The sequence below is a fragment of the Caretta caretta genome, chromosome 8, assembly GCF_965140235.1.
Source record: "Caretta caretta isolate rCarCar2 chromosome 8, rCarCar1.hap1, whole genome shotgun sequence".
Lineage (NCBI taxonomy): Eukaryota > Metazoa > Chordata > Testudines > Cheloniidae > Caretta > Caretta caretta.
Genome location: NC_134213.1, coordinates 65,210,001 through 65,232,378, shown reverse-complemented (window position 1 = coordinate 65,232,378; position 22,378 = coordinate 65,210,001). Strand labels below are relative to the sequence as shown.

Genomic DNA, 22,378 nt, shown 5'->3' with positions numbered 1-22,378 from the left:
AAGACGACACAGTCACATATATAAGATTGCCCCACTACTTTCAGAATGAATGTGCCAAAGTGAATGAGAATTTACTTTGGCCCCCAAAGGAGTCCACATTCGGGAAGCTGAAAAATTAATATTTGCTCCCCCTACTCCATCCTGATCTGTGACCTTCAGGAGGTGCAGTGCAGAATCTGACTCAAATTCCATTGCCAGCTCTGACAGAGGAAACCTTATACATCTTTCAGTTACTGCAACTATAAAAACAATGAAAAAATATACTTTCCTGCCTACTAAGATAGGAGTATTAGGCTTTGATCAATAATAAAGCATGTGAAGTGCATAGAATGCAGTGAAACAGCAGTGACCAGAATTCACGGCACTCAGAACTCCTTCCTGGCACCTGACATTGCTACTGCATCAACTCCACCATCTAGGGCTCTAACTCTGTTCCTTGTAGTACATTTGGTGCAGTTGTCATGTTTGAGATCTTAGTGGGGATGAAGCATGCTCAGTGCAGATGGAATGTTTTTAGATTTTAGGCAGATAACCTCTAAACAAGCTCTACTGAGCATGTGCACGTGACTATTTGCAGAAGCTTACAACTTGCCCAAATATGTGTAAATTTTAATGAGGACAGCATATAGTCCTAGGGAGAGAGAAGTGCTATCTCCTTTCCAAATTTCAAGTCCCTCCACCAAAGTATGGATACATTAGAGATCTTCAAAGAAGCAACTGGAAAAAAAAATTAACATAGGCAAAGCATACGTATTTCCCCCAACTTCATTCCTGGAAACAGCTGAAGCCTTTTTGCTGAAACCCTTGGACTGCGCAGGAAGAAGAGAAGGAGAGACAGGATACTGAAGAAAATCAGAGGCAGAGAGCAAATTTCAACCTGCATGGTTGAAGTCTGGCCAATTTATAGGAAACTGAAAGTAAGGACTTGTACTGGAAGGTGTACAAACTTAACCAGGCATTGCTACTAGCTCCATCTATATTATGGGGAAGTGGCTGCTCAGCTGGAGCAAATTAGACACTCTACAAAATGTACAATTTGAGGTAATTTACCAAGCATACCTTTAACTCCAATGTTCTTTTGATGACCAGAAAGTTCTCCATTAACCTGTATGAATTCTGCTACTGCCCAGAACGCAGAATACAGAACCTCATTTCAAGGCAGGGACATCAAAATGTAGACTGTGGCATGTGAGTTTTTTCCTAGCCCATCTGTCACTTTTCCCCCTCCATCACACTTTCATCTGGTGACTACTCTCAATCATTCTACCTCTGAATGGAAGGGTACAACTGGCTTTAAACCTACATCAGTGCCCCTCTATGAGCTGGATGGCAAAACACACTGTAGGGACAACTCATTTCCTTGCAAGGAACTAAGGCCTACACTAAAAAATTAGGTTGACCCTGCTATGTCGCTCAGTGTTGTGAAAAATCCACATCCCTAAGCAACTGAGTTAAGATGATCTAACCCCCAGTGTAGACAGCACTAGATTGGCAGAAGAATTCTTCAATCAATCTAGCTACTGCCTCGCCTCTCAGGGAGGTGGATTACCTATGCTGAAGGGAGAACCCCTCCCATTAGCATATATAATGTCTACATCTGAAGCACTTACTTCTGAGGAAATTCCGCGCCAAAAAATTATGCATACAATATTTTAAAATTCTGCAAATTTTATTTGTCAATAAATAAATGTGGCTCCAGCATGGCAGTGGGGAGCACAGGCCAGTGTCAGCATTGAGGTGGGAGATCACCCTGAAGCCGCCACCTCCCCCAGTACAGAGACTCGGCAATTAGGTTGCATCTGACCCTGACACAGTGCAAGAGCTGGGCCTGCCCCAGAAACACCCCAGGGCCCTGCCCCTCTTCGCTAGGTGTCCGTGGGCAGGATCAGCCCAGCAGGATCCAAGTGTGGGGGGACCAGGTGTGGGGTGAGGTTTCTGTGTGGGGCAATCTGGATGCGGGCAGCTCAGTGGGAGATCTGAATGCACAGGGGCTTGTTGTGGGGTTCCAGGTGCAGGAGCAATGAGACTCTACAAAGGATCCAGGTTAAGGAGGTTGGGGCTCAGGAGGCGGGGTCTAGGTGTGGGGAGATGGGGCTCAGCAGGGGGATCTGGGTGTGTGGGGCTCAGTGGGGGGATCCAGGTGCAGCTGGTTGGGGATCAGTGGGGTGGGCGGTCATCGGAGGTGTGCAGATGTAGTTGGGTAGGGCTTTTCAGGATGAGGGTTTAATAGGCCTGCTTAACGGGGGAGCTCCAGCTACATACCAGGCTCCCGCTTCCCCCTGCGATTCCCATATCCCCTTTTCTTCATCTCCCTCCCCAAACTCCCACATTCCCCTCCCCCTTCCTTCCCCACTGCCTCTTCCTCCCACCCCTTCGCCGCCCCCCTTACCCAGCCCCACCGCGGGCACTCACTGTTGCTCAGAGTAGAAAACAGGAAGGCTTCCAGTGCAGAGAAGGGGAGCACAACTGGCACTAGGACCCAGGAGGCAATGTCCAGCTGCAGAGTCAGCTGAGCAGAGATACAGCCTCCTTCGGGCATTGTTTGGAGGGGGCAACCCCCCCTCCCCCAAAAATGTGCCCATGGTCATGTGCATTTCCCCCTCCATGCGGCTTCCCTGCTGTTTTCTGTGCCCGGGGTGGTGGGGGGAGCAGCATTTTCTGTGGACGTGCAGTCCTGCAGAATCCCCCCAGGAGTAAAGCACTGCAGCGATGCCACTGTAGTGTTTCAAATGTAGACGAGCCCTAAGCAAATCTATTTCACAACATGATCAGCCTCCAGTAACCCTGGAAGTTATAGTGATAAATTTATTCTGGTGAATCTCTCTTATATGACAATGTGCTAAACGTCTGCCATCATGCCAGATTAGAAAGTTACTCACTTTGTGCAATACAATGGTTCTTTAAGATGTGTCCCCCTGTGAGTGCTTCACTGTACATACCCTTGCATCCCTGCACCGCTGATCAGAGAACTTTGGTAGCAGTATCCATTGGGCCCACACATGCGCTGTTCCCCCCTCCTCATCTGGCTCAAGGCTAACTAGCCTTGCATAGGGGAAACCCCCCTCAGTTCCTTCTCTACTGCAGAGCCCCTTATGGAGAACTCTGAAGTAGAGGGGAGGGAGCACCCATAGGGGGACACATCTCGAAGAACCATTGTTACTGAACAAGGCGAGTCACTTTCTCTTCTTCTTCTTCGAGTAGTGTCCCTACGGGTGCTCCACTGTAGGTGACTCCTGAGCAGGTGACCCAATGGGAAGCTGGGATTTCAGAGTCGATTCTGTCATAGATGACAAGACTAAGGAGCCAAATCGAGCATCGGAAGCAGAATCTCCAGTGATGGCATAGTGTTCTGCAAAGGAATGCGCAGACGCCCAGGTAGTTGGCTCTACAGTTTTCCAGGTTAGGGAAAACCTTGAAGAAGGAGACCGAGGAGGAAACCGATCTCATGGAGTGTGTGTGGATTCCAGATGGAGGTACTATATTGTGAACATGATAGTGTTTGATGGCGTTTGAGACCCACTTAGTGTCTGGGCCCATAGTGCTGCACCTTTAGACCTATCCACAATGGAAAGGAAAAGCCTAGATTTCTTAAAAGCCAAATAGCAGGCCGAGGTTCTCCTAACGTCCAGTGCATGTAGAATAGCTTCCCTATCATCACAGAGAGGCTTGGGCTAAAAGTTGGGAGGTGAATGAGGTGGTTCTTGTGAAAGGCTGAAGTCACCTTGGGGAGGAACTTTCGGTGTGTCCTGAGCATGATCTTGTCAGGAAAAAATACTGTAAAAGGAGGTTGTGCCATAAGAGCCACTATCTCCCCTATCCTCCTCACGGAGGTAATGGCAACCAGAAACGCTGTCTTCGTTGACAGGTGGGTAAGTGAACAATTGCCCATAGGTTGGAAGGGCAGTCTGGTCAGGCCCTTTAATATTAAATTCAGGTCTCACGGTGGGGTAGGATGTCTGGGTTTGGAAAAAAGATTTGCTACACTCTTGACGAACCTCTTTGTAGCTGGGTGCGAGAAAACTGAGTACCCCCCTGTTCACTGATGAAAAGTTACTATGGCCAGTAAGCATACCTTGAGCGAACTATGGGACAGTCCAGACTTCAGTAGGTAGTCTAAGACTACTGGTAGAGTAGCAGATGTCGCAGTAATTTGTCTGGAATGACACCAAACCTGAAACCTGGTTCGTGTTCAAACCTGATGAGTTCAATGGGTAGCCAATTTCCTACTGTGTAGTAACACTTCTTGTACCTCCTGAGAGCAGGATTTCTCTATATGTTGGAACCATGAAGGAACTAGGCCTTGAGCTGAAGAATCCACAGGTTGGGATGGAGAGCACGTCCTTTGTTCTGTGAGAGGAGGTAAGGAATGAGTTGAAGAGGGATTGGCAGATATGTCACCAGCTGTGGCAGGTAAGGGTACCACATCTGTTGTGGCCAGGTGGGAGCAATCAGTATGATATTTGCGCTCTCTTTTTATTTTTAACAGGACTTTCACCAACAGAGGAAATGGAGGAAAAGCATATAGAAGGCTCTTGTCCCATGAAAGGAGGAGAGCATCCCTTCAGGAGTTCTGTCCAAGGCCAGATAAATGGCAAACAAGTCTATAGTCAGTGTCCCCAACTGTCTGAATATGTCCTGGAGTATTACTGAGTTCATCTCCTATTCGTGGTTGTGTGGGAACTTGCAGCTGAGACTGTCCACTGTCGTGTTTGCACTCCTGGTAGGTAGGCCGCTGATATTGTAACATTGTGGGAAATGCACCAGTTCCATAGCTTAAGTGCTTCTGCACAAAGGGAGGGCATTTTGGCGCCCCCCTCCCAGAGGATTTATGTAGTGCATGCATGCTATGCTGCTTGTCATGATCCTTGTGTGTGTACCTCTGATCAGTGGAAGGAAGTTAGCACATTCATTCCTGAGTGTTCTGAATCTGAGGAGATTGATATGAAGACACACCTCTGTGGGTGACCACTTGCCTTGTGTAGTGAGGTTGTTGAGATGTGCTCCCCACCCTATGACGGATGCATGGGAGGTGAGGAGTAGTGATGGGAGAAGGGGAGAAGATGTGTGAACGGGATCCCCGTGCAAACATTTGCTGGTTCCTTCCACCAGTTCAAGGATTGTTTGACCTTGGTGGGTAATGACAGGGGTTTGTCTAGGTTGTTTCTCTTCAGCCTGTGAACAGAGCTGAACCATGACTGGAGACATGATATGCAAAGTCTACCAGTTTATATATATAGCATGCATGTATACCCTGCATCAGGGTAGTCCCCAGATAAAGTGAAAGTAGTAACTAAAGTTGTTGGGTTTTGGGGGGTTCATTTTTTTGTTGTTGTTTTTTTTAAGAGAAGAAAAACCAAAGGAAACTCTAAACTAACAGATAAAAGAAAGATCAGTAACTACTTAAATTCAAACAACAGGTTAACGATCCGATGAAGGGACAGCTAATAGCACCGTCTCTACCAGGGGCAGTTGACAAGGAACGGAGGGAGGTTCGCCTGCGCAACACTAGTTAGTCTCGAGCCAGACCATGAGGCGGGGACAGCACATGTGTGGGCTAAACAAACACTGCTACCAAAGTTCTCTGACACAAGTGCACCTATGGTGGAGCACCCATAGGGACCCTACTCGAAGAAGAACTATATTTTAGTTACTTGAAAGAGTAATTTAAATTCAAGCCACGTTAAAAAAAAAATCAGTGCATTATTGAACATGATATAAAATGTTTATTCAGTATCTTAGTACGGTGTTTCCTTCAAATGTTTGAACATAAAAGCTTGCAGTTTAAGGCCTTCTGCCTCTGAATACTTGCCTTCTTGTAAGGAAAGGGGTCAACAAACATGTGGACAAGGGGGATACAGTGGACATAGTGTACTTAGATTTCCAGAAAGCCTTTGACAAGGTCCCTCACCAAAGGCTCTTATGTAAATTAAGTTGTCATGGGATAAGAGGGAAGATCCTTTCATGGACTGAGAACTGGTTACAAGACAGGGAACAAAGGGTAGGAAAAAATGCTAAATTTTCAGAATGGAGAGGGGTGTTCCCCAAGGGTCAGTCCTAGGCGAATCCTATTCAACTTATACATAAATGATCTGGAGAAAGGGGTAAACAGTGAGGTGGCAAAGTTTGCAGATGATACTAAACTGCTCAAGACAGTTAAGACCAAAGCAGACTGAAGAACTTCAAAAAGATCTCACAAAACTAAGTGATTGGGCAACAAAATGGAAAATGAAATTTAATGTGGATAAATGTAAAGTAATGCACATTGGAAAGAATAACCCCAATTATACATACAATATGATGGGGGCTAATTTATCAACAACTAATCAGGAAAGAGATCTTGGAGTCATCGTAGATAGTTCTCCGAAGACATCCACGCAGTGTGCAGCGGCAGTCAAAAAAGCAAATAGGATGTTCGGAATCATTAAAAAGGGGATAGAGAATAAGACGGACAATATCTTATTGCCCTTATATAAATCTATGGTACGCCCACATCTTGAATACTGCGTACAGATGTGGTCCCCACATCTCAAAAAAGATATACTGGCATTAGAAAAGGTTCAGAGAAGGGCAACTAAAATGATTAGGGGTTTGGAACGGTTTCCATATGAGGAGAGATTAAAGAGGCTAGGACTTTTCAGCTTGGAAAAGAGGAGACTAAGGGGGGATATGATAGAGGTATATAAAATCATGAGTGGTGTGGAGAAAGTGAATAAGGAAAAGTTACTTACTTGTTCCCATAATATAAGAACTAGGGGCCACCAAATGAAGTTAATGTGCAGCAGGTTTAAAACGAATAAAAGGAAGTTCTTCTTCACACAGCGCACAGTCAGACTGTGGAACTCCTTGCCTGAGGAGGTTATGAAGGCTAGGACTATTACAGGGTTTAAAAGAGAACTGGATAAATTCATGGAGGTTAAGTCCTTTAATGGCTATTAGCCAGGATGAGTAAGGAATGGTGTCCCTAGCCTCTGTTTGTCACAGGGTGGAGATGGATGGCAGGAGAGAGATCACTTGATCGTTACCTGTTTGTTAGGTTCACTCCCTCTGGGGCACCTGGCATTGACCACTGTCGGTAGACAGGATACTAGTCTGGATGGACTTTTGGTTTGACCCAGTATGGCCATTCTTATGTTCTTAAAGTTTATTTTTTCAAGAAATCAAAAATGAAATTAAGTGGAAATCTTTAAGTATTACATTTAAAAGCCTCACGTACAAGACAGAAGACACTTCATCACCATCTACTGTCAGAGTGAAAGAAAAATCAATAAATTATAACTAAACCTATGAAATTCTTTAACAAGTCTTTACCTTAAGAAGATCTATTTCTTTGATGCAGTCAGCCCGGGCTTTGGCATCCATTAAATCAAATATCTGCACAAAAAACCACAAAACATTTTTTCTAACAACAGCAAACACTGTCATAATCATCAATTATTATTTTATAGTGTCACCAAAAGCATGCTAAGCACTTGACGGGAAAACATAGCATTGCAATAAGAACTAACTATTATCCTTAGTACAAGTTTTAGTACTGAAACAGATGTACTATTCTTTCAGATACTACTTCTTACAAAAGAAAAGCAACTATTATTAGTATATTTTTTCAGTATTTTTCAAGCTTTCTTAAAAAAATACAAACTGAGTATTCTATACTGAGTCATGTTCTTCTGGTAGCAAATATGAAATAGTATTTGAAATATTTATTAATAATATTTTCAAAAGCACATTTCCACAGTCCCGAATTAGTATTTAAGAGCATAAAACAACCCAACTGCCAAACAGCACATGACCTAAACAAATGAGAGCCACTGAATAATAGTCCACCACAAAAAGCTTCAGTGTAATTAGCTCCTAAATACCTTATGCCCTCTCAATCAACTCTCCTTTCTATCTTACCTCTGCTCTCTTCATTTTCCCTGTAGATTGCTGACCGTCAGCATCACCTAATGGCTCCTCAACCTCCCACACTCTTCTGTTGGTATCCCTTCAGGTTCCAAATTTGGTACCTTTCTCTCTCCCATCTGTACTCTTACACTTGACAGCAGCATCACTCCCAAGAATTTCATTACCACTTCTATTTATTTATTGACATCTGCACACCTATTCCCAACCTCTTCACTTGAAGTCCACTCTGACACTCCAACTTCCTCTTATTGTCCTGCCATCTCAAGTTCATTGTCTCAGGTACTGAACTAAGCCTCCCTTCTTGATCCTAACTGACAACTACCCTATTTTTAGAGCCCTGCAAATCCACGGGTATCTGCTTTATATCTGTGGACCATTTCTGCGGATAGCAGCGTAGATGCGGATACAAATTTTGTATCCACGCAGGGCTCTGACCATAAGGGGCGGGCAGGCAGCTGTGAGGAACTGTGGCATGGATTCTCCATCTGCCCTGGGCAGGAGGCCTGGGGGGCAGGGTCACTGGGCCGGGGGCTGCTTGAGCCCCCCACCCAGGGCAGGTGGAAAGTCCTCCTGGCTCTTACTGTGGCTGCGCTGTGGCTCCGAGCCGCCCCCTACTGGAGCCAGATTGGAGAGAGACGTGCTGGCAGCTGTGGGGAGCCTGGGTCCCTCCACCTGCCCTGGGGGCAGGGACACTGAGTGGGGGGCTGGGACATTTGGCAGAGGGACTGGGGGGGCAGGGACACTGGGTGGGGGTTGCTCGGGCCCCCTGCCCCAGGCAGGTGGAGGATCCGCTGCGAATCCCCGTGACCTGGCTCCGGCCAGGGAGGGGATCGGCTCAGAGCCACAGTAAGAGCAGGGGGGGAAATGTGGGGAGCCAAGGCGGATCCTCCACCAGCCCTGGGCAGGGGGCCCGAGCAGCCCCTGGGCAATTCCACAGGTCTCCCCACAGCCAGGCCAGCATAGAGCCCAGCCAGGGAGCAGTGAGGAGCCGTGGAGGACCCTCCTCCTGCCTGCAGTGAGGCGAGGACTGAGAGCATCCCCAGTCATGTCCCTGCCCCCAAGGCTCCCCACCAGGCCAAGAGCATGTAGAGGGTTCACGACTCCACGCAGGCTCCCCACAGCTACCCGTGACTCTCCCCGACTGGGCTCTGGGCTTGTAACCTCAGTCCACCCCCCAACGTAGAGCCCTGAAAATCCGCGGATATCCACAGATAATTTTTGAGGATAGTGGATCGGATGCAGATACACATTTGTGTATCCACACAAGGCTCTACATATTTTTCTTGTCTCACGATCATAACTTCACTATCATGACTCTTCTTTCACCCTCACCGGCCAGTCACACTCCCACATTTTCCTCATTACTATAAACAAAATCTGCCCTTTCCTCACTAACCTCACTGCTAAGACATTTGTTTCTGGTCTCTAATCTCTCACCTTGACCTCTATAGCCTCTTACCCTGACACCCCTGCTTTTCACCTCTTTTCCACTCTCCCATCTGCTCAAAATACCACTGTAAAGTCTTGTCCTGGCCTCCTCCCATGCCAGCCACATCATTCCTTTTACTGTCTTCCTGACTCTTATGATTTAGGTTCTTTGTCCTCATCTTACAACGTCTAACCTTTTGCTCTCATTTCCTCCAAATATGTGTTTGACCCTACTGCTTCCTTTGATTTTCTCCTACTCTGCTTTGCATGGTGTAGATGTTCAACTGGAACAGTCTTCTTCGTTTGTTTGCCAAACACACACTCTCCCTCCTCAGATATCCAGCCTCAAACTAACTAAATCCCAACACTATATTTCTTCCAGGAATCCTTCCTACCTCCTAGTCACCACTAACTCCTGAGACCAGCCCTTTTCTGAAAAATTGTCCTGTTAAGATTGTAAGCTATTCAGGACAGAGAACATGATTCACAATAGCCTTGTGTATGCATTATGTTTGTTTATGTAAGAACATAAGAATGGCCATACTAGGTCAGACCAAAGGTCCATCCAGCCCAGTATCCTGTCTACCAACAGTGGCCAATGCCAGGTGCCCCAGAGGGAGTGAACCTAACAGGTAACGATCAAGAGATCTCTCTCCTGCCATCCATCTCCACCCTCCGACAAACAGAGGCTAGGGACACCATTCCTTACTCATCCTGGCTAATAGCCATTAATGGACTTAACCATTAGGAGAGAGGCAGTCTGCCCCAAGTCAAAAAAATCAAGTCAATAATCAAAAGCCAGTGCATTCTCTTTGGAGCACTGATGTAATCCTACAGCCAACATCATATGAGCTCCTAAGCCACAGTGTGTTCCGTCATTTGAGATGCCACTATCTAATGCCAATCTTTAAACTAAACAGAAGGAATCCTGAGAATCCTTAAGATTTTTTCATTTATGGAGCTCTGATCCTCATAAGGTAGGGTACAGTGTGTACTGACTAGCCTCCACTTGAGCATTTGGAGTCTTCTGATCTCAAGGCTGCCAAAAAATAAAAAAAATTTCGATTAGGGTGGATCTGGGGTTCGCCTTATGAAAAAAGGTATTACCTGGTTCATTATTAAAAAGTCAAACCATAAAGAAAAAAACTACTTAACAGGAAATAGGAAAAAATCCCTTAACTCTTTGTATCTTAATACTACAATAATAAGAAATAGACTGAGCTAGAAGTAATGAATCAGGAAGGAGACAGTCAAAAAATAGAAACATGGCAAGATAAGTCATATGAATGGAATGTTAACACTAAGAAATAAAGTCATGTCAGATGTAACAGAGAAAGGGGGGGCTAGTATCATACATGAAATTATTGATATAAAGTCAAACCAATACTAATGGAAAAAACAGAAGTGAAAGTTTACGAGTTAAGGTTGGGACATAACTGGAAAAGGAGAAGTCGTATTCAGCATCTGCTATAGATCTCCAAACCAAAACGAAGAAACCATTGCTACTTAATCACCTTGTGTGATAGGGTGTTCTGGGGCTGGGCAGCCTAGTGACTAGATCACTTATCTTTTTAGTCTGTATGACTGGGGTGGGAGGAGAAGAGGTGGCAGGGGGATCCTCTCTACTGGGTCCCAGCCTGGGACCCTTTGCAGATCAACACCTAAACAGGGGAGATGGATCTCCTTCCCAGCAGGGAGTCAAGATCTACTTCCCTGGGCTACTCCCAACAAGTCTCTTCAGTTTGGATCATGGCCCTGCTAGTCCAGTTGCCCTGAGTGCTGGGGCTTATCTACAGCCCCCTCTTGGCAGGGGAGCCCTTACTTGCCTAAAGGGCTACGCTGGCTGACAGGTCGGTGATCCATCCCTTTGGGCAGACAGAGAGCTCCTGCCTCCCCACCAGTCAGCCCCTTACTGAGCCAGGCTCCCTTCTTTTCTCTCCACTCCAGGACTGGCATTGGCTGCAGGTAGAGCGGGTCAGGGCTAGCTGAATCCAAACATTTTCTTTAACCCCCGCTGTGCTGGACGGCCATATTTCTACTCCCTCACACCTTGACACTGGTCTAAAGTGTTAAGCCTCAGAGATAAGTCCTGGGGGACTTCAATTTTTCAGATATCATAATCTTCCGGGAAACACAATGTTAAATTCAGAAAGGGAATTACTGAAATTTGTTAAAGTGTAGTTTATAAAAATGAGAGAGCTTTGGAGCAGGCAGGATACTACTGGGGAAAGAGTGACAAACCTGGAGATGGGTAAATGGGAAAAACTTTGATAAAGGGAACAAAAAATTATCAGAGAAAAATTTAGTGGTAGTGGAGAAAAATAAGCAGGTAAAATTGTGGCAGCGAAGGAGACCAGAGGTCATAAATCTTCACAATGCACCCAGAATTAGTGGCAAATCACTTCAGTCTCCCAGTTAGAGCCCATTTGTTGTGCTATGGCTCAGTCAGCAATTTTCAAATATCCTTTGTTACACAAACTACTTTTATTCCATAAGGGCTACCCTCCCCACCCACCCCTCGATTGTATAAAAGCCAACCAGGATTTACTCAACTTGATATTTACTTTTTTCCCCGCTCTGGCTACCTTGTTGTTTCTGTTGTTTTTATGTGCTATGCATTGCTGACTGGCGAATTTTAAAATGTTGAGCTAAGTTTCCACGTCATGATTAAAATACAATTCAAAAACACTTTCAAAACTCTTCCATGCAAAACCTATAAATCCATTAACAGTTGTTTATATACACCACCGAACTCATTTTGAAAATTTCAATCAAATCTGCACCCAAATCTACAGATGTAAAAACTAGAATTTAAAAACTGGAATTATCTTCTCATGGGAGACCCACTAATGAAACAGGAATTCTTGAGAAATCATCCATAGAACCCTCTGTGCTTTAAATGACTGACAGCAGTTTGATTAAGAAGCAGGATAATTTACCAAATTCATCAAAATGTTTCTTTTACCATCATGTCACTTGGCTCCCCTGGTTGATGGGGCTGATTGCATTATGTCACTAATACAATCTGTACAGACTCCCCACCACTTCCCCAACATATACACACACAGCTGATGTGGGTTCAGCATTAACTATCACCAGATGGAGCTATATACAACCACTTTCTTGATACCAAAGGAGAACAACTCTCTTAATGGAGAACAGCAATTTATTTTTACAAAATGATGATAGAGTTATTTAAGTTATATAAAGGATTTGTACAGCTTGTATTTTTATTCTGTGATATGGGAAAAGACTACAAAATTTGATCTCAGCCAAAAAATGTACAGCAAACTGATCCATGTTGTATATGAGCTACACCAACCAGCCAGGCAAATTACATTTTGCTGTCACTTTTTGTGCCACAAACATGTTAAATATTTGAAGACTATTGATTAAAATCCATAGACAATTGACTCACTACACGTGACTCTTTATGAAGAGCAATCAAGAGACCAAATAACCAATTAGCCAATTTATTGCTAAAAGTCAGTAATAGTACAGTACAGAAAAGAGTTACTTCGTCACTGATCCTTCTAGGAAACTGTTTCTCACAGTATGTCAGGTCACTTTACACAGAAGATGCACTTCCAAAATATACCCCCAATATAGCAGACTTGCTTACAAATTAAAGCACTCTATATATCACCCAAGCCTGGAATCCACCAATCAGCTTTTTACCTTGTTTTTCTGGTACCACTTTCTACCCCTTATCTCTTGCTTTTGAATACAGCATTCCAAACCAGCTGGGCCATGAAGGCACATCCTACCCTGTACCATAGCAGAACACTCATTTATCTTTATTTTGACAGGGTTTATATTCATTGAGGCCAAACACTACATTTAGCTTTGCAAGGTATTGTGGGATATATACCCTCTTGACATAAGTTGACAGGAGTGAACCTAATACAATTTACCATAATTTTGTGCTAATAGTCAGAAAAAAATATAATGTTAAAGAGATGTGCAATACAGAATATGGCATGCTATATGTATAACATATACATTGGCTTATAAGACACTGGTAACGTTTTACAAAAATATTCAAAAGACAAAACTGATCACTGTACACTAAGGAGGAAATTGCAGCATTGGTAATTGTATTTGGCATAGTCCTTGTTCTTCTCCCATACAAAGCAAGATTCAGAAAGGCTTCTCCAACTTCCAAAAGCCAGAGGAAAAAAGACTGTCAGTCACAAATGGTACACGTAGCCAGATTCCATCTCCTTTCTCTCAATCATTTGACAGGCTAAAAACATAACAGAACTAGAGAAGCTATCAAAAGATGCAGAAAAACCAAGGATGTATATAGGAAGAGAGGAACATGAAACAGAAGACAAAACAGCAGCATACACAGTCGGTTAATTGAAGCAGAGCAATTTATTGCAGATTACAAAAATTCTTTGATTCACACAATAAAAAGAAAACTTTCTTAAAAAAAGTTTTTATACTTTCAGACAAGTACAAACTGTTGCTTATGGTACGACAGGCAACAGTTTAGGGCGGAGTAGGGTTTCTACCCAGAATACTGGGGAGTTTGAGAGGGTCCCTACCTGATCATCTTTTGGGGCCCCAGAAGCAAATGCCCAGGAGAGTGAAGGTTCCTTATTTCAGCCGTCACAACATTCAATTCATGTAGCACCCTCCCAAACGTTCATTCTCCTCCACAATATACAATATAAACCACACAGTTTAGAGTCATATAGGATCATGCTTAGATTCAATAACCTCAAGAATTGTTCCAACACTTTCTCCCTGTTGACAATAAAGGGTCAGTCACTACAACTGTATTCTATCAATACAAGATAGAATTCTTCAAAGCATCTGGGCAGACATTTCAAAACGTCCCGACGAGACCATAGCTCAGGCCAGGTCTACACTAGAAACATCTGCCAGTACAGTAATATTGGTTAGGGGTGTAATTTCTTCTATTTATTATGACATTTCTATATGGCGAAAGCCCTAGTGCAGATGCAGTTGTTATGACAATGGAGCTGCTCTATAACTATTTATTAATAGTCTATATTGAACTGGTTACTGAGATGGTTACTGTAATACCATATTGGTGTACCTTAATAGAGGGGCTTTAAGGATGGTTAAGATACAATATGATTAAAGAAAGAAAAAGGATTGGGAAACCAAAGTTCAAAGGCACTATAAGCAGTTTTAAAAGATTCCCTGGGGAGGGGCTGGGAGAGGAGGGGAGAGAAAAAGAAGAGCTGTACATGAGTAGTTGTTCAGGGAGAGCAGACAGATACCCAGCACCTGCTGTGGTATCTGAAGATATTAAGGCCTACCTAGCTCACCATCAGGGGATCACATGCCTTTAGGTAAGACAGGCATGCATGTAGATTTATGCAAATCTTTCTTTAAATGCTTTGCTTCTTCTGTTAAAATAAACAATACTTGGGTTTTTAAGAAGGCTGTCAGGTCACAAATTCCTGAAGGGTCACTGCATCAGACCTGCTGGATGAAAATGATTGATACTCAGGGCATTGTAGCAGACATAGCTACTGCTGCTCCTTGGGGGTGGTTTTATTATGTCGACAGGAGAGCTCTCTCCCATCAGCATAGATCGGCTACACGAGAGATCTTACAACAGCGCAGCTGCATCAGTACAGCTGTACCACCGTAAGGTCTCTAGTGTAGACATAGTCTGAGGTTATATTATTTTTCAAATTAGACAGATCTCAGGACTATACCTAATCATTTTCCTTTCTTAAGAAGGTGCAAGTAACAGCTCAGCAATCTGGGATTTTTGGTTTAGCAAAACAAACATTCCAAAATATGAGGTTTGCAAGCCATCTCGAGATTTGAAGTCACTCTAGGGATTTTGTCCTATCAGATTCAAAACTGGTTGGTTAGATTGTTTTAGAACCAGTAAATGAGATTTCTGATCTGACACTGAACAGTCACCTCATACTGTAATAAGCCTCTTCAGAAAGTCCAGAGCCTGCTCAAGAAAAGTTTGTATTCTTTTTGTCAGATCTGAAGGAGACTATTAATATTACAAACCTGAACAAAAAAGAAATTATTTCACCAATGGAAGAAGACACAGCACTATAGGACAGCCTACACAGAAAAAAACAAAACTACACAAAGGGAGATTTTAAACCCTTAAGAACATCCTTTTGGATGGCTGTCCAAACTGCATATGCCACTTTGTAATTATTAATGATTGCCTTACTATAAAATGCCCATTAATACACCACTATGAATAAGGTTGTGTCACTATTTTGATTATAATTATAAATATTACAGCTTAGTAGCTTTATGACAAATCAATCAACTCCATCTTCAGCTAATATTAATCAGCGAATAAGTCTGAAAGGTTAGATCACATTGCACATATATGAAATACTTTAATTATGTTGTTCCCAGTTGCTGATTTCGAGGTCTATGATATTCACAAGATTTACACAGAGTCATTATGTCTGCTGTGGAAAACACAAGTGGAATTGATATTAAACAGTTTTAAGCTTGCATGACAGGTTGCCTAATATCTATTATTTTCACAAAGAGGATCATAACTAAAAGTCTCCTTAAAATGAACTCTCACTCTACAGTTAGTCAATACGAAGAGTCAAGAAGGCCTTTAAAAAAAGTTTTAACAGAAGCCCTTGCCACGACACTAAGTAAACGCATATAAACGCATTAAATTAGCTTTCTGTTCCTCATAACCTTTATGGGGTAGATAGATCATAACTACAATTATTTCAAAATTCTGAAAAGCTTAAACAGAAAGATGTTTCAAGTGATATCAATAAGGACTAATTGATGAGACTGAAGATCATTAGAATGGGTTACTGTAATAAGTTACTGTAAAGTAAAGATCAAGAATTGCCCACTGTATAGTTGCATAATTTGAATATACACTAAAGAAAACACAAAACCACCATTCTGCTTAAATCCCTTGTACGTAGGCTTGTGTTCACAGAGTCTTTAGAAACTCTCATACAAATACATCAGAAGACTTTTACATACATTTAACAACCAGATGGTATACACAAAACCATTGTTTCCAAAGCCAGAACTTATTTAATCAGTTACCAACTAATTAGCATTCTAAATTCAACTTTTGAGGTAAAAGGAACGAGTGTGTTAGCTTTGAACGATAGTACTTTCAGGACACACGAAGTAGGAGTTACTCGGTGCTTCTTTCTCAACAGTCCATTATTTTTCCCAGATCTCTTCTCTGATGTTAGAAAGATAAAAGGTGATGTTTAAATAAGTATGCAACCCATAAACAAATACATTTTTATTTTTTAATAAAAAGGTTTAAAATAAAAGTGGCTTGATAAGGATATTTCATTATACAATGGACCACCAATATAACTATGGCAAGATAAACCTATGATAACCACATACAGTAAACAAAATAATAAGTTAAATGAAAAGTTATTATAAGATATGACAAACAACGGTGAAAACGGGCAACACAGTGTTTTTGTAACCAGACCACTGCAATGCTGTGGTAACAATGTTCTATAAAATGTGAAACTACAAGATTAATTAGCTCTAATTCAAGCCTCAAGTGGCAATCCACTGACAATGCACAATGAATAATTAATATGAGTACTAGATAAAAGGATTTCTTTTTTGATCCTCTAACACAGGGTCTCAAGTGTTGGAATGAAAGGGGGAAACCACAGAACAATGCAAGGCACAACTGTGATGCATTCTCTAGAAGGAATTTTGAGGAAGTATGCAACCCTATATACTGTACTGACTCCTGAGCAGCCTTGAGTTGACTATAAATACCATACTGTATGAGCAACTCATAGATCTTTAAACAAGAAGTTACTGTTGCTAGGCAGTTATGAATCCTTCATGTTACATTCTTAAGATAAAAACAGCCAAGAAAGAAAAGATGGGCTTTATTTAGTAAGAACCAGTTTGACATTTCGTATTGTCACAATAACATAATGCAAAAGAAATGTATTTCTTATTAGGAAATATCTTCCCAAGTTTTTTTTAGTCGAAGTTGATAGCCAATTGATTCAAGGTAGTAACACATTTGTAAAGACTATTCTAGAAATTCCTCAAGCATTTGTTTCAAGCTACAAAGTTTGTAGTTTATCCCAAGCTGATCTGTAGGGTTATGTCCTCATGCCCCCGCCCCCAAAAAGGGGTGTGTTTTTATCAAAAGTGCCAATGCATGTTTAGTTATCTTGCTGTAAAACCCCAGAGGAAACTAGGTTGGGTAAGTTTTACCATGATGTAAGTAGGAAAAGTCAACTATGGGTGTGGAATACATAGTGTTGACCTCTAACTACACTGGGACAAAAGCTATCTATTACCTGTCTCCACTAAAACTTTATAGCAATATTACTAATGTGTATTAGTTATCTCTCTGAAAAAATACACCTTTCGGGGCAGTGATGACATAGCTGTTTTTGTACTCCAGGCTAACGTTTGTGTCCTGAAACAAGCATTTGAGGACTGTCCAAACTAGACTTTACAAATGTACTATCTCAATGGCAATCAATTAACCAAAGTACATCTTTAGTGTAGACATTCCCCTAGCATGGCTGAACAATATCCTCCCCCAATTAAAAGAAGGCAACATTTAAAACAGAATCTTGGCCATGTAATCATGCAGGACACAGATTTATGAACATTACAGTACAGCCACAATTTTATGAACATCAATGTTACAAATGACCAGTTACATGTACAATTTTTCCTGACTGGAAGGTGTGGGGGGGGGGAGAATATCAAATAAAAGCAATGTCAATGAAAAACTAGTTGATATCCCTCCACATTCTGGTATCTTCAACACATTGGACATCGCTTTGCAGTGGTTTGAAAGACAAGAAGCAAGCAATGCAGCACACCATAGTGCAACTTATGCACCACAGCTACTGCAATTTCGAGATGTTCAGTTTTATGAACTGGTTGATTTTATGAACTCAATCCTCAACCAGTTCATAAAACAGGGGATCTACTGTATAATACTGGTTCACTAACTACTGGAGGTGTAGAGTGTTGATGAGGTACACAAACTTTAACCTAAAAGAAGGATTCAAGCTCACCATGTTGCATTTATGTTTGTGAAATTACAGCCAAGAAAAATAAAGAAAATAACTCCTCCTTGCAGGCATCTATAACAAAACAAAGCAAAAATTTTAAAGATGATTCTTCTTAGTTCCTGTTGCCTATAGGTAACATGAATTCAGAAACAGTGATTTCTGTCGCAACCTGCTGGTGCCTCTTTCAATTTCATCTTATTCACCCTTGGATACTTCCGAAGTTGAGTTCTACAACACACTGTTTTGTGCACATATAATATAATGTTTATCAATATTTGAACTTCTTCAACCAATTAACATTTTAAATAGGAGAAAGGTGCTTTTTGAAAAAAATTAAAATGATCAAAACTGGCATTTGCAGAATGAAGTGGGAGTCAACATCTCCATACTGTAAAAATATGATAGGTGAGCAGTGTGATATGGGTATACTAACTCCACACTGGGTAACACGGAGTTAACAAGTTAACGTGGACTCATGTGGCTCCATCCCCATGCACCTGTGACAGATGTCAACATTGGAAGGAAGAGCTTCAGAGGGAGAAACCTGAATCAGTTGATGGCAGACCAGAGAGGAGAGCAGAACTCAGTGTTCAGCTCCTGGAGAGTGGGCTGACTGAAGGCAGGAACTCCCCAGATGACAGCTGCCTGACAGCCCCTCTCTGAGGGAGAAGGCGGCCAGATGCTGACTCAGTTGGAGAGGGGATCACTCCTCTTTATTACTTATGAACTCAGTTTAGGGCTACAAACTGACAAGCACCCTCTGAAGGAAGATTTGGGATAATTCATTTGTATTAACTGCCCTTGTTTCTGTTCACTGAGTACCCCAAAAGAGGAGAGACTTTAAAGCAACCTGCAGGAGGACCAAGTTGCAGGAAGAGGCAGACCACCGCAGTGCCATAGTGACCATTGACGGGTGGCACTAGACAGGGAGAGAGCTGCTACATCAGACAGGGATGTGCTCTAGTGATGAAACAACACCTTCACAGGCAGTGATAGGCCATGAAGGAACTTAAAAATGAAGACAAACAATTTGTGTTTGATATGGGGGAGATGGGTGAGCCAGTGGAAGAATGATACTGTGGAAGCAACAAGCCAGGAATATAAGTTTGGAGCACAACAGTATTTGTCAAATTCTGAGAAGAGGGTGTTGCAGTATCTGACATGACAAGAGGAGGACCTGCAAAAGAGAAATTTAGCTGTGTCAATAGAGAGGAAAGGCTGGATCTTAGAGATTGTATGTGGGATGAAAGATGCATGATTCAGATACTGTGTGGATACAGGGATGTAGAGAGAGGTCCAAATCAAAGATGATACTCTGGTTATGGGCCTGAGTGACAAGGACGAGAGTGGTCCACAATGACTGAGAAAGATGGAAGGGGGAAGCACTTGGGGGGAAGATAAGAGGTCTATTTTGGCCACATTGAGTTTAAGTTGATGGCCGGACATCTCCATGGTCTTTGTTATAGTAACACATAGTAGTTTTGGATGTTATTTATCCAAGTCAAAAGGGCTCTTATAAAGCAAGGCGTATACTGCAGTGGCCCATAGAGTTCCAGTTCACATTTCATAATCCTGCTGGAATTCAGACTCCTTTTCTATGTCAATAGAGTCTCAATATTGCACATTCCACTTGGACAAGTGCCTTGCCTAGATCCAGCCTTCATATGAAAGTTATTTCCCCTTTTCACAAATCACAAGAGATAGTCCTTCCTGACATACATTAAGTCAATAACACCCGAACGAAAAAATGGCATATTCTAGATACCCACAAGGTAATCAAAACAAGGTATCAGAATAAAGCCATTCAGGAGATCTACAGCTCTTTACCCATTATTGTTACTAACAATCAGACAAACCATCAAAAGTTTATCAAATAGGTCTACAAAAAAGGCTTTAGTGCTACAATATCAGTAACTGTACATGGACTAAAAAGTGTTTTCTTCATGGGATTAAAAGGCTTCTTTTGGCCAATGAGTAGGGTGACCAGAAACAAGTGTGAAAAATCGGGACAGGGTGTGGGGGGTAATAGGAGAAGACCCAAAAGAGAACGACCCAAAAATCGGTACTGTCCCTATAAAAATCAGGACTTCTGGTCACCCCAGCAATGAGGAAGCCTGCAAGATGGAGCATGAAACCAATCTACACAAATATTCTTCAAAACCTGCAATAAGATGTGCAAACCATGTAAGACACCACCTTTGGCAGAAGAATGCCACTTATGATGGCGCCTCTGTATACCACAAAAATCCTATTGTGGGAATGGCAATAAGCCTGGTTATGATGGAGACAGAAATTTATTATCAAATGATTTTTATCCAAGCACCAAGACTTATCCTTCCACATCTGCCTCAACTGACCTGCATTTCAAGTTATAGTTGACCTTTTGATTTCTTATGCACTGTAAATGGAACTTTCAGGAAGAGTTAATGTAATGTTTTAAGACTGTTGATCAAAGTTCCTAAAATGTGTTTCAGCTTTTGAAGCAGTGTATCTAGCAGTTTTCCCAGAAGAGGGAACCAAATCTTTTGATAACTGCCATCTCTAATCCTGACTTCTGGTGCTGTAGAGCAGAGAAAATCCCATAGCTGGAATAACAAGCATGGATATGATGGAGAAACGAACAAGGCATGCGTTAGCACAACTACAAAACTTATTAACACCCAGAAATGCTAGAAGAGGCCCATGAAATCTAAACAGAGATGAACTTGCAATATAAAAAAATAATTAGGGAACAGAAAATCGAAGATTTAATCTCAATGTGCCTACAAATATGCAAGCCTTGCACTTGCACATCCAACAGATGTACACAAACTGTCACCAAGCTAACTATAATAACAAGTACGGTATGCTGAAGAATAAAATAAATGATATAATTAGTTCACAACCAACACACACAATAAGAATTTAATGAATTCAGGTTTCTTCACTTGAAAAAACATAACACACCTTACCAAATACAGAATAAAGGCTCTTCAATTGGGCTGTTTTGAGATTATACAGTTTAGAAGAAAAGCAAGGGTTTTCCAATTAAAAAGTCACAGTTGTGGTTAAAAATAATGAAAGTCAACAGATCCAATGAAAGGCCTCATGATTTCTCAATTAACCTTCAACTTTACATCACAAAAAGTATTTTATGATGCTCCCTCATACTCACACCCAGTCACTGTTTCTTATATAATATCCTCTAAACTTGCTACCTCAATTGTTCACTATGTTAAGTTTTAGAGTGAACTTTGTTGACACCTTTTTTCTGTCCTATTTCAGTGGTCCAATCAGCTCATTGTAAATGTAGCCTCTCTGCATAGCCATACATATTATGGAGGCACTAGTTGTGGGTCTTCAAACATACACAAACACCATACAATTCAGTCAATTTCAAAGTGCATTTTAGGCTATGTCTACCCTATGCAGCTTACAGTGACACAGCTGTACCACTAAAGCCTTGCCACTGTAAGGCATGCAGTGTAGCCACTCTGTCAGCAGGAGAGAGCGCTCTCTCCTGCTGACAAAATAAAACCACCCCCGAGGGGCAGTAGCTTTGTTGGTGGGAAAGCGCCTCCTGGCAACAAAGCGCTGTCCACACCAGCACTTTGTCTTTAAAACTTGTGTCCATCGAGGTGTATTTTTTCTCCGACAAAAGTTTTAAATGACAAAAGTGCAGTGTAGACATAGCCTTAGACATATGTTTAGTCATTTTCTCCCCTCAATAGTTATAATTACTGAACTTGGTAATGAGAATTCATATGTACAAGAAAAAGGTTAGAAATACATTATTATCCTTTGGGCTAAAGATAATACATTGCTACGGTTTTGAGCTCTCCTTTGTTTTGTATTCATTTAAAACCAGGTCATTCTCAGCCCTTTTATCTGAAAGTTTTCAAGGTAATTCACAAGCAAAGGCTCCATTCCATCTCTTACATACAATCACTGTCACATGTTTCCCCACTCCACTGTTCTTAATGAACCATTAACAAACTATTATGTATACAAATTTGGAAACAGATCTCAAACAAATA

General features: G+C 42.0%; 1 protein-coding gene across 8 annotated transcripts in view; it reads right to left on the bottom strand.

Annotated features, from left to right (window-relative positions):
* The window catches only part of NEK7 (NIMA related kinase 7), a 127,006-nt gene that overhangs the window by 62,977 nt on the left and 41,651 nt on the right, over positions 1-22,378 (bottom strand). For 6 of the 8 annotated variants that reach the window (XM_048860431.2, XM_075131556.1, XM_048860432.2 and 3 more), the window contains one exon: positions 7,309-7,371. The exons of the other annotated variants lie outside the window; for them this stretch is intronic. In XM_048860431.2, the coding sequence (XP_048716388.1) occupies positions 7,309-7,371 (63 nt within the window). The remainder of the gene's footprint in view (positions 1-7,308; positions 7,372-22,378) is intronic. 8 annotated transcript variants of the gene reach the window in all.